The 13,187-nt window shown below is 39.8% G+C and overlaps 1 protein-coding gene across 1 annotated transcript in view; it reads left to right on the top strand.

Annotated features, from left to right (window-relative positions):
* Positions 1 to 13,187, top strand: part of stk32c (serine/threonine kinase 32C) — a 54,344-nt gene that overhangs the window by 32,006 nt on the left and 9,151 nt on the right. The window contains exons 4-10 of the mRNA XM_019882145.1: positions 4,658 to 4,831; positions 7,616 to 7,653; positions 8,512 to 8,601; positions 9,019 to 9,122; positions 9,399 to 9,515; positions 11,781 to 11,906; positions 12,143 to 12,271. Of these exons, the coding sequence (XP_019737704.1) occupies positions 4,658 to 4,831; positions 7,616 to 7,653; positions 8,512 to 8,601; positions 9,019 to 9,122; positions 9,399 to 9,515; positions 11,781 to 11,906; positions 12,143 to 12,271 (778 nt within the window). The remainder of the gene's footprint in view (positions 1 to 4,657; positions 4,832 to 7,615; positions 7,654 to 8,511; positions 8,602 to 9,018; positions 9,123 to 9,398; positions 9,516 to 11,780; positions 11,907 to 12,142; positions 12,272 to 13,187) is intronic.

Here is a 13,187-nt window from a genome sequence, read left to right as displayed (position 1 = left end):
CAGAATTACTTTGTAGGTAATAGAGCAACTTGCAATCTACATCCAATATGGAAACAAACACTACCCCATTTGCCGTCTCATTTGAAGCCATAATTCCCCAGTCTTAATAAGACCCAAGTACTCTTATGTCAGGAATAGTCTGATTGCCCAGAAGTGACTGGGATTTGCAATCATGTACAAAGCTTCCACCATTACTGCCAATGTTTGAGCAATATTTTAATGGTTTTATTTACAGATTAACAAATCGGATCTTCAAGAGAACATTATGTGAAAAAAATTGACTTCTTAATAATTGTATTGATTGTTGAATTTCACGAGGACCTGCTTTGCACGTCATTAACATTTTACATTTCTCCAACAATGACTTGCTTGCTTGGCTAGCCAAAGTTCCCTAAGGAAAATAACCTATTTGACGTGGCAGCTGTTGCACCGTCATGTCAAAGCCAAGAGGTAAGCAACGCTGCAGTGCTAGCACAGACTGTTAGTTTGTAACAAGCATTAGCTTCTAAAATTATGGTGTTCGACAAAGAGTGTGTGTGTGTGTGTGTGTGTGTGTGTGTGTGTGTGTGTGTGTGTGTGTGTGTGTGTGTGTATGCGCGTGCGTGCGTGTGTGTACTTTGTATAACTTATTTCTTTCCCAGTTTTAATACAGTTCTTTATCAAGATGCTCAGTGTATCGTGTTTAGTCTGCATTGCAATGAATCCGCTCTATTAAATTCTACTTGACAGCCTATCAGCTGCACAGGTAATGAGACAGGACTAATGAAGCCTCTGCTTCATCTTGCCACCGTCTCCTTCATTTAATAATGGCTAGAAATGCAATGAATTCACCAACTGCGAAAACCCTATAGATCTGACAGATTCCATGTTCATGAGCTTACCCCTTTAGTGTTGCAATTTCTGTTGCTAAGCAATTGGGCAGGCCAGTCCAGTAATTGTTAATGGGTGTGCAATAGAGCCGCTGGGGAATTGGGGATCTCTTTATTCTCACAAGCAAACATGTGAGAAACACCAGCTTTGATATCGTTTTAGAAGTGCTTTTCTTGAGACCATGCCAGGAGGGAGCCTCATACACATCCGTAGCTACTATGAAGGCAGGAACACACCAAACAGCTGTCACAGTAAATAATTTCTCCCGTCGTGGAGAGAGCAAACAGGAGAGTTGTTGAAACCAGTGCTAGGGTAGTATGTGTATTCAGACTCGATAGGATTTGTAAATAGGATTTTCCTCCATCCTTAACCCACACACGGAGAGTTAATTCTGACTTTCAAGGAGATATCCAGAAATCTGTTGGGTTTTTTTTTTGTACTACCAGTACAGCTGCAAAGCAAATTAATTAAAAGGCTACCTGGTGAATCCCATCAGTTGTGTTGCCTTAAGCAGAGCTGATGTTGACTTTACAACACACTGTAATTGCTACACCCAGTCCCTCACTGCATAACTATGTGTAGGAGTTGAGGTAACATTTAATGGATTACCTTGGAGCTGTGAAGATTGCGTACTGTGTACTACAAGTGTCAAATCCTTTCAAGGATTAGCACATGGGAAGACCGACTCTTCCTTTCTTCCGCATGTTTCAAACCTAGAGTTTAGAGGTCATCTCTCACCATTCTGTGGTTCTTGAATAATCGTGCGTACTTAGAAAATACAATTTTGCTTGAAGCACGACCACAAAATGTTCAAAAAGCATGACTAGTTTTCCCCAAGGAATCAACATCAAACGGATGTTGCCTTTTGCTTTGTTGAACCATTGATTGAGCGGCAAGGTTAACTCGTGTAATTGCAGGAAGTCCTAAAATATATATCTCGATTTTTTTTTTTAACTAAAATGGGTAATGTGACGGTGTTTTCCTCTTGTTTATTCATCCTCTCATCAGAATCCAATTTGAGCAAGAGGAGTGCCGAGGATAGATCTGCTGCGGCCTGCTCAGGCTCCATTAGGAATATTGATTTCAAGCTTGGGTGAAACAGGGCCTTTTTGCAATTGTGGAACAAAGTAACCCTTTATACCCTCAGTGAGAATTCATAACAAGTTGACTTAAACATACATCATTTGCCTAAAACGTGGCGTGCCTCCCATGCTGTTATAACTTGGGTGACGTGTGTTATTGGCACAGTGCTGCTACTTTTAGAAAACTACTGTATTGGGGGTCGGGGGGGGGCGGGTATAATACAAATGGGAGAGTCAGTTGTGAAAGCAGGGCAACTTAAATTGTACAGGTACAATAGGTGGTATGCCTTCAGGTGTTGAGAAGCAGGGACAGTGCTCAATCACACAGTTGGAGAAATCTTTTGAGCCACCTGCAAGTCTGTTGTGGTGAAGGGATGCAGTCACTTCCAACTAGCCAGTCGTCAACTTCATTGACATAGGTTGCCTTCATTTTGCAGACCAAACACAGCCAACAGGATCACAAATGTGTATCTTTCCTTGGCACAAAACTGTTCTCTTTCTCTCATCTTCGATAGCTCCTTGTTCCCTGCCTCCCCGTGCTCGTTTGTCACTGTGGCCTGATTATTGCAGCCCTTTCCTTGTTCTCCTTCTACTGGGGTAACCTTCCTCTTTTTGTTGCTGTGACTGGAGCAGGCCAGTCCTGTTCTGACCGAAAGTACCCTCTTCCTGCTTTTGAACAGACCTCTGTAAACCTCAGGCATTCACTTCTTCACCAAGATTTTAACTTGTCTCAGCTTTTGATCATGTACCACTGCATAAATGTTGATTTTTAAATACCACACAGTTTGATTCAGGGATGTTGTAATAACTCACATTTTTTTTATGCGATTCCAAACATGTGCTATGTGCTCGATATAGAAACACAAGCTCAATGAATGTGGGGCAATGAGATAACGAGTGCCAGAGCAGAGGAAGCTGTCTGGTCAAGTGGCCCCTGTGAGGAAGATATTGCCCATGAGGTGATAAAAGGGTGACGATGAGGAATGCTGCATCCTGGGGCTAGCCATCTGTTGAGGCTCTGCTACATTGAAGATGATCTTTGCATCTTTGGTTCTGCTATCCTTCATGTATCATACAAAGACTGGCCAGCCATTTGTATGCAGGAGGAAATGTAATTTTGAATTATTTAATAGCAATACAAAGCAGAACCAGCCATTATCTGTCCAATCACATGAAAGTCAAGGGTAAGTCAAAGGCTTTTAGAAGAAGCATCAAACAGTGCTTCGAATGTTTTTTTTTCTTTGAAGCAAGAAGTCTCAGTAAAAAAAAAAAAAAATCCCAGTTTATAGATGCAGGGCATTGCATCTGAAGAGGAATGATCAGAATGTGAATACCAGACATATACAGTGCTGAGGGTTACAAGTGGAATACAATTTACTATAGGGCTTAAAAATAAATAACAAAATAAAAAATAGAAGAAGAAGCCAGTGGCACATTAGAAATGTGTAATACCACCTCCTCTGCATATTGAAAAAAAAAAACAACATTCTGCCTACTTTTCTAAAATGATATACCGTATTGAATTTGTTTGTATTCAGTTTGTTCACCCATGTGCTTGATGGATTGGTCTGTTTATGGAGCAGAGGCCATGACGTGAAGCATTTCAAATCCCCATTCTCTTGCTGAGCTTGTGTTTTAATTTGATTTTGCATGGTTTAGTAAGCCTGATTAACAAAGGTGCAAATTGTGGGGCAAAAGCAGCTTCCAGTTGATTAAAATCAATTTTAAAAAAAATGGCCGGTATGTCACTTGAAACAACACTTTCGTTTTTTGCATTCACTCCGTAGAGATGAAAGTCCTCCGGATTTTCCCGGAATTCCGGATTTTCAAATTTTCATGAAATTTCCTCCGGAAAATTGAGGAAAAATTGCCTAAAATTAATCCGGATATTAGTTGACAACATTGAACGAACACGCATTTGAGTTCGTTGTTTTGCTTTCACGAGCGTCGCCATGTTGAGGCATCCTCCCCTCGCATTGTCATGGCCTCGCCATATCTCGGAGATTTCGAAATTTCGGCGAGAACGGAAGCCACAAAGGGTGCACGTGTGTACACAAAAGGTGGATTAATCATTGAGTGTCGAGTATATGAATAGCGTTTTGTGTAAACTAATTCACATGTGATCGGCCAGGTACGGCCCCAGCGCAATGTTCAAACAGGTAGACAGGCAAGCAGACATACGTGCAATAGACGCGAGTGTTAGGAATGGGTTGATTAAAAGGACTTGAACGGAGATTTTTATTTTTTTATCCGACTACTTTAGAAAGGTCGACAAACCTGGTAAGTCAGTTAAAATTTTATATATATATATATATCTATCTATCTATCTATCTATCTATATATATATATATATATTTGTATTTTCAGGAAAGTCCACTTTCATCTCTAACTCCAAAAAATGGCATGCTAGAAACATATCGACATTTATCTCTGTTACTGCAATTTAAGGTGCATTCATCCTCAAATCGCAACATACTCTGAATGCACATCTTGCATTCTGTCACTTGTGTTTTTTTTAAAAAAATGTAACGTGGCTTTTGAAACAAATCCAGTTTAAGCTTTGCACAAGTACTGCATGCATCGATGTCATGTCATTGCAAGGTGTGCGTCTTTGCCTTTTGTGTGTGCAGCTTGTGTTTCTTTGAAAATCTAGCGGTGACTTAGTGCGGCGTCCTTCTCCCTTTACAACCAAAACCCCACGCCAGGTACTCATTCCAGGATGAGGAGGACATGTTCATGGTGGTGGATCTGCTCCTTGGAGGGGACCTTCGTTACCACTTGCAGCAAAGTGTCTCATTCAGCGAGGATGCTGTTAAACTTTACCTCTGTGAGATGACACTTGCACTAGACTACCTGCAAAGCCAGCACATCATCCACAGGTAGGAAGTCAACCTCTTTTATTTTCACGTACCTGTACTTCTACCAGCCTTTTCTGTGCCACACTTGGTGCACATGTTGCAGATTCATTTTTATTTTAAATGAATTTGCAAGAACCAACGTTACAATGCGCAACAGGTGCGGGGTAAACAGCACAGGCAGCTTCCAATAGCTGCAGAGCAAAAAAGGTTGAATGAAGTGACTTGTTTACCTCTGTTGAACTGTCAACCAAGATATTATTACATAAAGTAATAACACAGCAACTGCTTGCCAGATTGACTAGCAATTACATTTGATATAAATAGTTGCTGGTGAGAATTTACTGTATATTGGATTTTCTGAGAAATTACAATTTTGAAAATCTGGTGACTCTATATTTGATTTGTGGTTTATTGATGGTAAGCTATCTTCCACTGTATCCCAGAGTGCATCATTTGTGTGTGTGTGTGTGTGTGTGTGTGTGTGTGTGTGTGTGTGTGTGTGTGTATTTTTTCAGAAACAGTCTGCAACTGTAAAAATTACTGTTTTTTTAAAAGCAATTTGTTACACTGCAGATTTGTTTACCCCTTTGAATCAGTCAGCTGTTTGATCAATATTCATTGTACTCGTAACTACCCTTTCCTTTTTGAGTTGCTAGCTTTATGCTAAAACTGCAGCGTCACAGATGTCAACCAGGAACAATGCGTTGATAGGAGCGTACGGAATGTCAGTGGTATAAAAAGAGCAACAACACTCAAATGAACTGCCTGTCAAACTGACGTGGGCATGCATGGAGTTAAACTTATCCTAGTTTTAAGCAACCACTGGAGGTGGAGAACATGTGCTGGAACCTGAGCCTGGGATTTTTCTGTGGCAAATGTCAAGTGGCAACACATCAGCCGCACAAGTATCTTTTTTCTATGTGTGTACGTTCTGTATCATTTGTCTGGATGCGGCACTTTAAAGTTGCTTGACGGAAATTTGGGATCAAGAATAAAACATATTTTTTCACAACTGACCACATCAGAATCATTGTTCTGTTAACAGGTTTATTTTTATATATCGTTTAATTGTAAGACTATATTAACAGCTGTTGGTGTGAATGACGTCTGTGTGAGCAATATGATGCAGCTGTCCGACTGACTTATTATTCACTAATAACTCATCCACAACGCGTAAATTCCTATTCTTAGTTGTTCAGTATTTTCATTGAAAAGTTTTATGTGTGTTAGATTAACACTTAACAATTAATCATCTGCTGCCATGTTGAGCATTCAGTCTGCAGCCTTTGTTCAGATGTGCTGAGCACACCATTAATTGTAAGCTAGTGAACGAGGTAGTTCCCTGCAGACCCAGATTTAGAACCACGCGAGGCAGAAAAAGAGTGTGAACTCAGTTGGCCTACGGTACACTGAAGTGTGTGCTGTGCGTGCATGTCGAGAACAGTGCACTTGTGTTTATCTGCAAGGAAACAATTAACATCACATTATCTCTGATGTAGGATGAAAGCAAATTCCATTACGTTGTATATTTACTTTTGGGTTTCTTCCTTTCGCGATTTGATGGTCGGCTCCTTTAAGGAAACTGCAAACTGAGCTGACAGTGACAGTACATGAAAAGTCTTTTACTTTATTTCATCCCTTCCACTGGCATCGGCTTTCCTGTTTTTTTTTGTTTTCTTTTGTCACCGTCTACTCTCACAGCCATAATCCAAACCATGGTCACCCCTAGCTCCTCAGTTTTGTTCCACTCGGCAAGTTTTTGACAGGAGAATGCCAGACAATTATTTTGTTGCATTATCTGAAGGAAGAAGGTCTCTGGTCTCCTAGCAACAGTCAGCTTCTGCTGCTGCTGCTGCTGCTATGCCCAAGGAGGCAAAATTTGTTCTTTTACTCAGCGAGGAAAAGGGATGAGTCCCTCTTGTGTAGTATCCATCAGGATTTTAGCGCACCAAACATCTTGGCTCATTTAATTTCCTCGTCAAGGGTATTTCTGGTTAACAAAGAAGAAATTCCATGACTTCCCACTTGTTACAAAACACCTTAAATGTTAGGGAAATGTGATTCAATAAGTTAAAGGAGTTATTACATTAGTGTAGCTTTTCTTTAGAAGTTCCTTCATGAATATGCATGTATGCCCCTTCAGCCTGCTACACCATACCAACCCTCATTTTTTTTTTTTTCTTTGGAAGACAATTTTAGCATTTGGTTCTTAAAACATTGGAAGCAATCGGCCCATGAATGCTTATGTTATGCATTGTAGTGTGTGTAGTATAATGAATTTGGCATCCCACTCTGTGTTAATCATGTGGCTGGCTTGAGTGTGCCGGGAACTGCTAAAATATGATGTACTGATATACGCCACTGAGATGTACTCAGTGGCGTGGTTGACTAATATTGAGCATATGCTACCAAACCTGTGCGAGCCTCCGTGAGGTCTTCTGATGCATTCTGGGAGGGGTTCAATTCAGAATGCATACTTCCTGCCTGTTATTGTGTGATGGTCATGCTCATCCACAACACACATGTTGCAACAACATGTACTTCACACTTACTGTACATACGCCTTGAATCACCTCCCACGGGTTTTTCACATACACAACAAATAATGTGTACTTCACATACACAACAAATAATTTGTACTTCCCATACACATGTCATCTCAGTGACTCCTATTTACCAGACCAATACTAGGATTGATAACAGACAGTGCACTACTGTATTACTATATGGAAACATACTGTATTCATATCTGACATGGCATTGACCCCATGTACTGAATAAAGTTATTGTGTTTGTCTCCTTTAGAGATGTCAAACCAGACAACATTCTCTTGGATGAGCAAGGTAAGGATGACATCTGGTTTTATAAACCGAGTTGGCTTGGTTGCCTAATTCCAGTTATTAGCTAGAGTCTTCCTTTGTGGCCTCGATGCATTACATTAAAGTATGTTAGAGATGTATTGTTCATTAAATGATGAAAATAATTGATTTTGGCAGCCAGTGAAATAAATGCGGAGGTTACCATCATTTAATGGCAAGAGTGATTTTTTTCACTCAATTACACTGTACTAACAATAAAACCCATTTCTTCCCATTCCTGCCTAAGCAAAATGCTCTCTTATTGACATCCACCAATATAGAGTTAAACTAAAATAAGGTCATAAATGGCCAAATATATAATTTCCAACATACCAGGAAGTTATTTTATGAATGATACACATTTAATTTGTCTGCCAATTAATTGGTAATGGGATTTTTTTTTTCCTGCGGAATATCAGCATCTGCCTTAAAAAAAACAAAAAAAAAACCCATCAATATCTCTCCATATCTCTCTGGCAGAGAATATACCACCTCAAATGCACACTGCAAGCTTTATTCGAACTGATTTAACAGTCACCTAGTGGCACAATTTTGTAAATGCACAACCAGCAAAAGAACATTCAAACAGGTTTTCAAAGTTTGAATTCAGTGTTTAATTTAACAGCACCAAAGCGTCTGGGCCATATCCCAAAGTCACACACAAATGAATCTATGGGCTCTGTTTTCCTGTTTTCATTTCATCTATAACAAAGTCATAATAGACTAGGAAAGTTACAAACGTGTGATACTCATAACCGTAACAAGGATTAACGTCTCTCTTGGTCATTTTGCTTATCAAAATAATTAATGACTCAAACTTAACGAGTATTTGTTTCCTCTCAGGCCATGCTCATTTGACAGACTTCAACATAGCGACAATAATAAAGGACGGAGAGCGAGCAACGGCCTTAGCTGGAACCAAGCCATACATGGGTAACATTGCAGCTGTATTGTGTAATTTGCATACTCTTGTGAGTGTCTTGTGAAACATCAACAGGAGCAGGATTTTGGCCTTTGACTCCCCTAACTCTTGATACTTCATTTTTCAAATACACATTGTACATTTCTGTCATTTATCAGTAATATAGTGAGTGGAAATGTGAATGTTCACATTGCAAGTTCATTTGTGATTTGTGTGCACCCCTAAATATTGTGCCCTGAAAATATCAGGTTAAGGGCCACTGTGCTCCTAGTAAATAAATAAATTAAAGTTTGTCTGGAACCTTGGACGAGACGCTGTCTCAAAAGGTGCCAAAGTCGGATGTCTGTTGATTTCCTCATCGCTTCATGTGTTTGTGTGTATGTTTGAAATCGGAACTGTCTGTACACTGTGACTGTGTTCCCTCTCAGCTCCAGAGATCTTTCAATCCTTTATGAATGGAGGGATGGGCTACGCATTTGAAGTAGACTGGTGGTCATTAGGGGTGACAGTCTTCGAAGTTCTGCGGGGATGGGTAAGGTGTCAGATTCCAACTCTGAACTTGTCCTCCTTGTAGGAGAAACACACATTTTTTTCCACAACTTAGACCAGTTTCTCCGTCTTTTAATAACATGATTTTGTCAAAATATCCCAAAGATAAAGAAGCTTTACATGGGTGATTGATTTCACAGTTGATTGATGAGGAGGCACCCCAGAAACTCAACTCTTTGTATACATTACAAAAATAATGTTCCCCTAACGATGTCTTCTTTGATGTTTCTTTCACATTTCCTTCATTCCATGCATCCAGAGGCCCTATGACATCCATGCCAGTAACTCGCTGGAGTCTCTAATCCAGCTCTTCAGCACAGTCAGTGTCCAGTACAGCCCGGCCTGGCCCAAAGACCTTGTTTCTCTCTTGAGGAAGGTAAGTGGGAGATATCAGACGTTCTTTGTGAGTTATGATGCAGATTGCCTTGTAAATGGCTTTTTACCGCGGTAAAGTTCCCGAGGCAGTGGCCAATTTATTTTATTTCAGGTTTCTAAAGTCGTCACTGACAGCATAGTGGTGCACCTGCATGACTTCTATGGAGGCATCATGGGTTCCGTTTCCACACTGCAATTTTACCATGAGTGTGATTGGTTGTCACTTTATGTGCCCTGTGATGACTGGTGACCATTCTAGGTTGTGGTCTGCGAGGATAGGCTCCAGCTCAGCTGGATAAGTGGTTTTGGTTGCAGAATGGGTTTCACAGTGTGTTCCGATTTCAATCCCATCCCTATATAGAGTACGTATCTTCTTATCTGTAGTTCGTTGCGAGAGGGGTGTCAGGAATTTCGAGAAAAAAAAAATACAAAATTAACATTGCAACATTTTCTTTAAAAAAAAACTGAAATGTTGATGGACTTTGACATAATTTAACATTTGAAGACTTTTTTTAAACCACCGCAAAAAAAAAACAAACTTATTTTGATCATTCCATCCACTCTGCTAATTACTCAACATTTTGTGTGAATCTTTTAATACCAGCCCTTGTGAAAGAAGCTGGAGCATTTTGTGGAGTACTCTGCTTGACATGTATAATGACTTTGTCTCTTCTTTCACTGTTTGTCAGAAGAAATTAGAAATATAGATATTTTCAAACATACATAAATGTTTTTCTTTATTTTTGTGAAGGTATGGTACCTCCCCTGAAGTCATGGATTCTGTCACCCACTGGAAAATCCACAACTTTTAGGCAATCATGCTGTATCTACAAACAACAATTCAAAATTATAAGATTACCGGTATTTTATCTGGATAGCTTTACTTTTGATTGAATATGCATTTTATGTTTTATTTATTTCTCTACAAACACGGTTTTGTTTTGGGCCTTACTATCATAAACAAGGTAAATGTAGGGCATTAAGCTTTGTAAAATCAAAACATGATGAAATCAGAATCAATTCAAGAGCAGGCTGACAGGAAGACAGGAGCAGATAAAAGGGTCATATCAGAGGTCGTGTTGTGGTCGATGGGAAATGGGTTGGCTACAGCTGCGGGGAACATGAGTGGAGACCCTCAGGAGTAGGAGGCAACAGAAGGCTAGGAATCTGACAAGGAGGCAGAGAAACTGTGGACCGAGTGCATGCTGTTTGTTTATTTATTTTTTTTTTTGCAATTAAAGGCATAAAAACCAAACCTTTCACCTGATTAACTCAATTTGATTAATCTGTTCAATGCTTACTGAATCAAGACTACTTTCCCCGAAAACAACTGCAGTTATTTTAGTATGGCAGTATTCTGTCATTGGAAGACAAGAGCTTGGGTATTATTTGGCACAACTACTGTGCACATGCACTGTGTCTGTGTGAATGTTCTGGATGGAGTGCGGGTCTTTTCCACTCAGCTGCTAATCGATTACTCTGTCTGGTCTCCAGTGAGACAGATCTATCTTGCCCTGCAGGAAGAAACTGCTGAAATCAACAAGGGGCGAAAAAGCACAGGAGTGTTACTGTGACAGCCAAAGTCACACACCATTATTTTTTTCTGCCATTAGTTTCCATAAAGTGAAACGCCATGAACAGTGTCAGTTAATTTTTCCTCTCTCAAAGAAGATGTCCACAGCAGTTGAGGCACAATTTCGGGTCTAACATAACGGATGACTGATTGGATGAACACTGCCCCCTGTTGGTTCGTGGATTCACGTGGGTTTAAACGTCCCCTCGAATGAATTTATTTAAGGCGCAGTGGAGGATTTTGCCAACTATTTTGTGCAGGGAGCTCAAAAAGGTGAAGCAAATGTTCTCAAAAATGGGGAAGTCCCAGTTCGTGAATTATTATGGTGCTATTGGCAGTATGGAATCAGCTCAATCAGGAATGAATATTCTCAAGTATGGCCTACACTGTCAAAGCGATGAGCACGGCAAATTCAGCACAGTGTTGCTGATGTGAAAAGTTGTGTCATGATTTAAGACTTGACCTGCTTCTGTTGTCCTACACAAAGGTGAGAGATGTACACAACACACAGATAAAATGGTATTTTATTGACGATATATTCTTGTTTTATTATTTTCAGTCAAACTACACCAACTACTCTCATTAGTTTTGATTTTTTTTTCTGAAACTGCTCTGTCTGAAGCAAAAACTGTGTGTGTGTGTGTGTGTGTGTGTGTGTGTGTGTGTGTGTGTGTGTGTGTGTGTGTCCACCAGCTACTTACAGTGAACCCTGAGCATCGATTCTCCAGCCTGTCTGACATGCAGACTTCTCCCTACCTCGTTGACATCAACTGGGATGCCATTTATGAAAAAAAGATGGACGCTGGATTTGTTCCTAATGTTAGTCTCAAGCAACCCAACGCAGACACACCCATACAATACTTTTTGCAGCTCAATCAGAGCACCTGCAACTACTCAATAATAAATGTCAAACTTAATTGTTGCTATTTGTTAATACTGTGTTTGTACGTTCCAGTATGTTTAGGTCCCTTGGAGCCTGATATCATTGCTGATTTGCAGACATGAATTGTTTGGTTTTGAATTCTCTCTTTTGGATTCTTCCTCCTGTCGTGCAGAAAGGTCGCCTTCACTGCGACCCCACCTTTGAGCTGGAGGAGATGATTTTGGAATCACGTCCCCTTCACAAGAAGAAGAAAAGACTGGCAAAGAACCGGTCCAGGGACAACAGTAAAGATTCACAGTCTGTGAGTATTATGTCTGATGACACTTTATTTCATAGCCAAAAAGATTATTTTTTAAAATAAAATATTACTCCAATACGGCACAGTGATCGACTGGTTAGTACGTGCAGAGGTGCAGGGTTTGATTGCAGCTACGGCCTTCCTGTGTGGAGTTTGCTTGTTCTCCCTGTGCCTGCTTGCGTGGTTTTTCTAGAAAATGGATGGCTGGAGGGCTAGTATGCCAGTTTTCATCGTTGTACTTCTTCAACATTTCTCGGACAGTTGAAATAATTCTAACATAAATGTATTCACCTAATTCAAAACATTTCTATTTTCCACACTCCACAAAGCTGCATATGTTCCAACCTTAGCCCTCCCAAAAGCCAGTCAGGTGAATCAGACATTAAAAAAAAAAAAAAATCCCATTCCAAAACCAAACATTTTCCACATTCCAATTATTTGCACATTACCAAAATTCTACACATTTTACAACAAATTACCCTAATTTAAATACAATTTTAGGTGAGGGATTTATCTCCTGCTTTATCATTTCCTTACTGATTAAACCCATTCCAATTTCAAAATACTAAGATCATTAAGCACATCTTTGGAATTATTTATCACATCTCTATCCTAAACTTTCACAGTAAAACTCCCAAATGAAGACTTTTTCAAATTGAACTCCTCCTTCCGCGTTTCTTGAAGGATTCAAACCATTCCAACTTTCCCAACTTTCACAATCTACAATTCAGCAATTCGGTACTTCCACAGCATTTCAGCTCAGCTTAAGTTATTCAGCATTTGCTTTTGCTATTTCTGAAGAAGTTTCATCCTGTTGTTAGTGATTGATGATCGTATCCAGTGGTGTTTTTGAAAATTAGAATAAATCTTGGAAAAAAAAACAGCCATTGTCTACTTTTAATTTTGCCTCGTGTGTGTT

This window comes from Hippocampus comes, unplaced genomic scaffold, assembly GCF_001891065.2.
Source record: "Hippocampus comes isolate QL1 unplaced genomic scaffold, H_comes_QL1_v1.1 scaffold36, whole genome shotgun sequence".
NCBI classification, from domain to species: Eukaryota; Metazoa; Chordata; class Actinopteri; order Syngnathiformes; family Syngnathidae; genus Hippocampus; species Hippocampus comes.
This window is presented reverse-complemented; position numbering and strand designations above follow the sequence as displayed.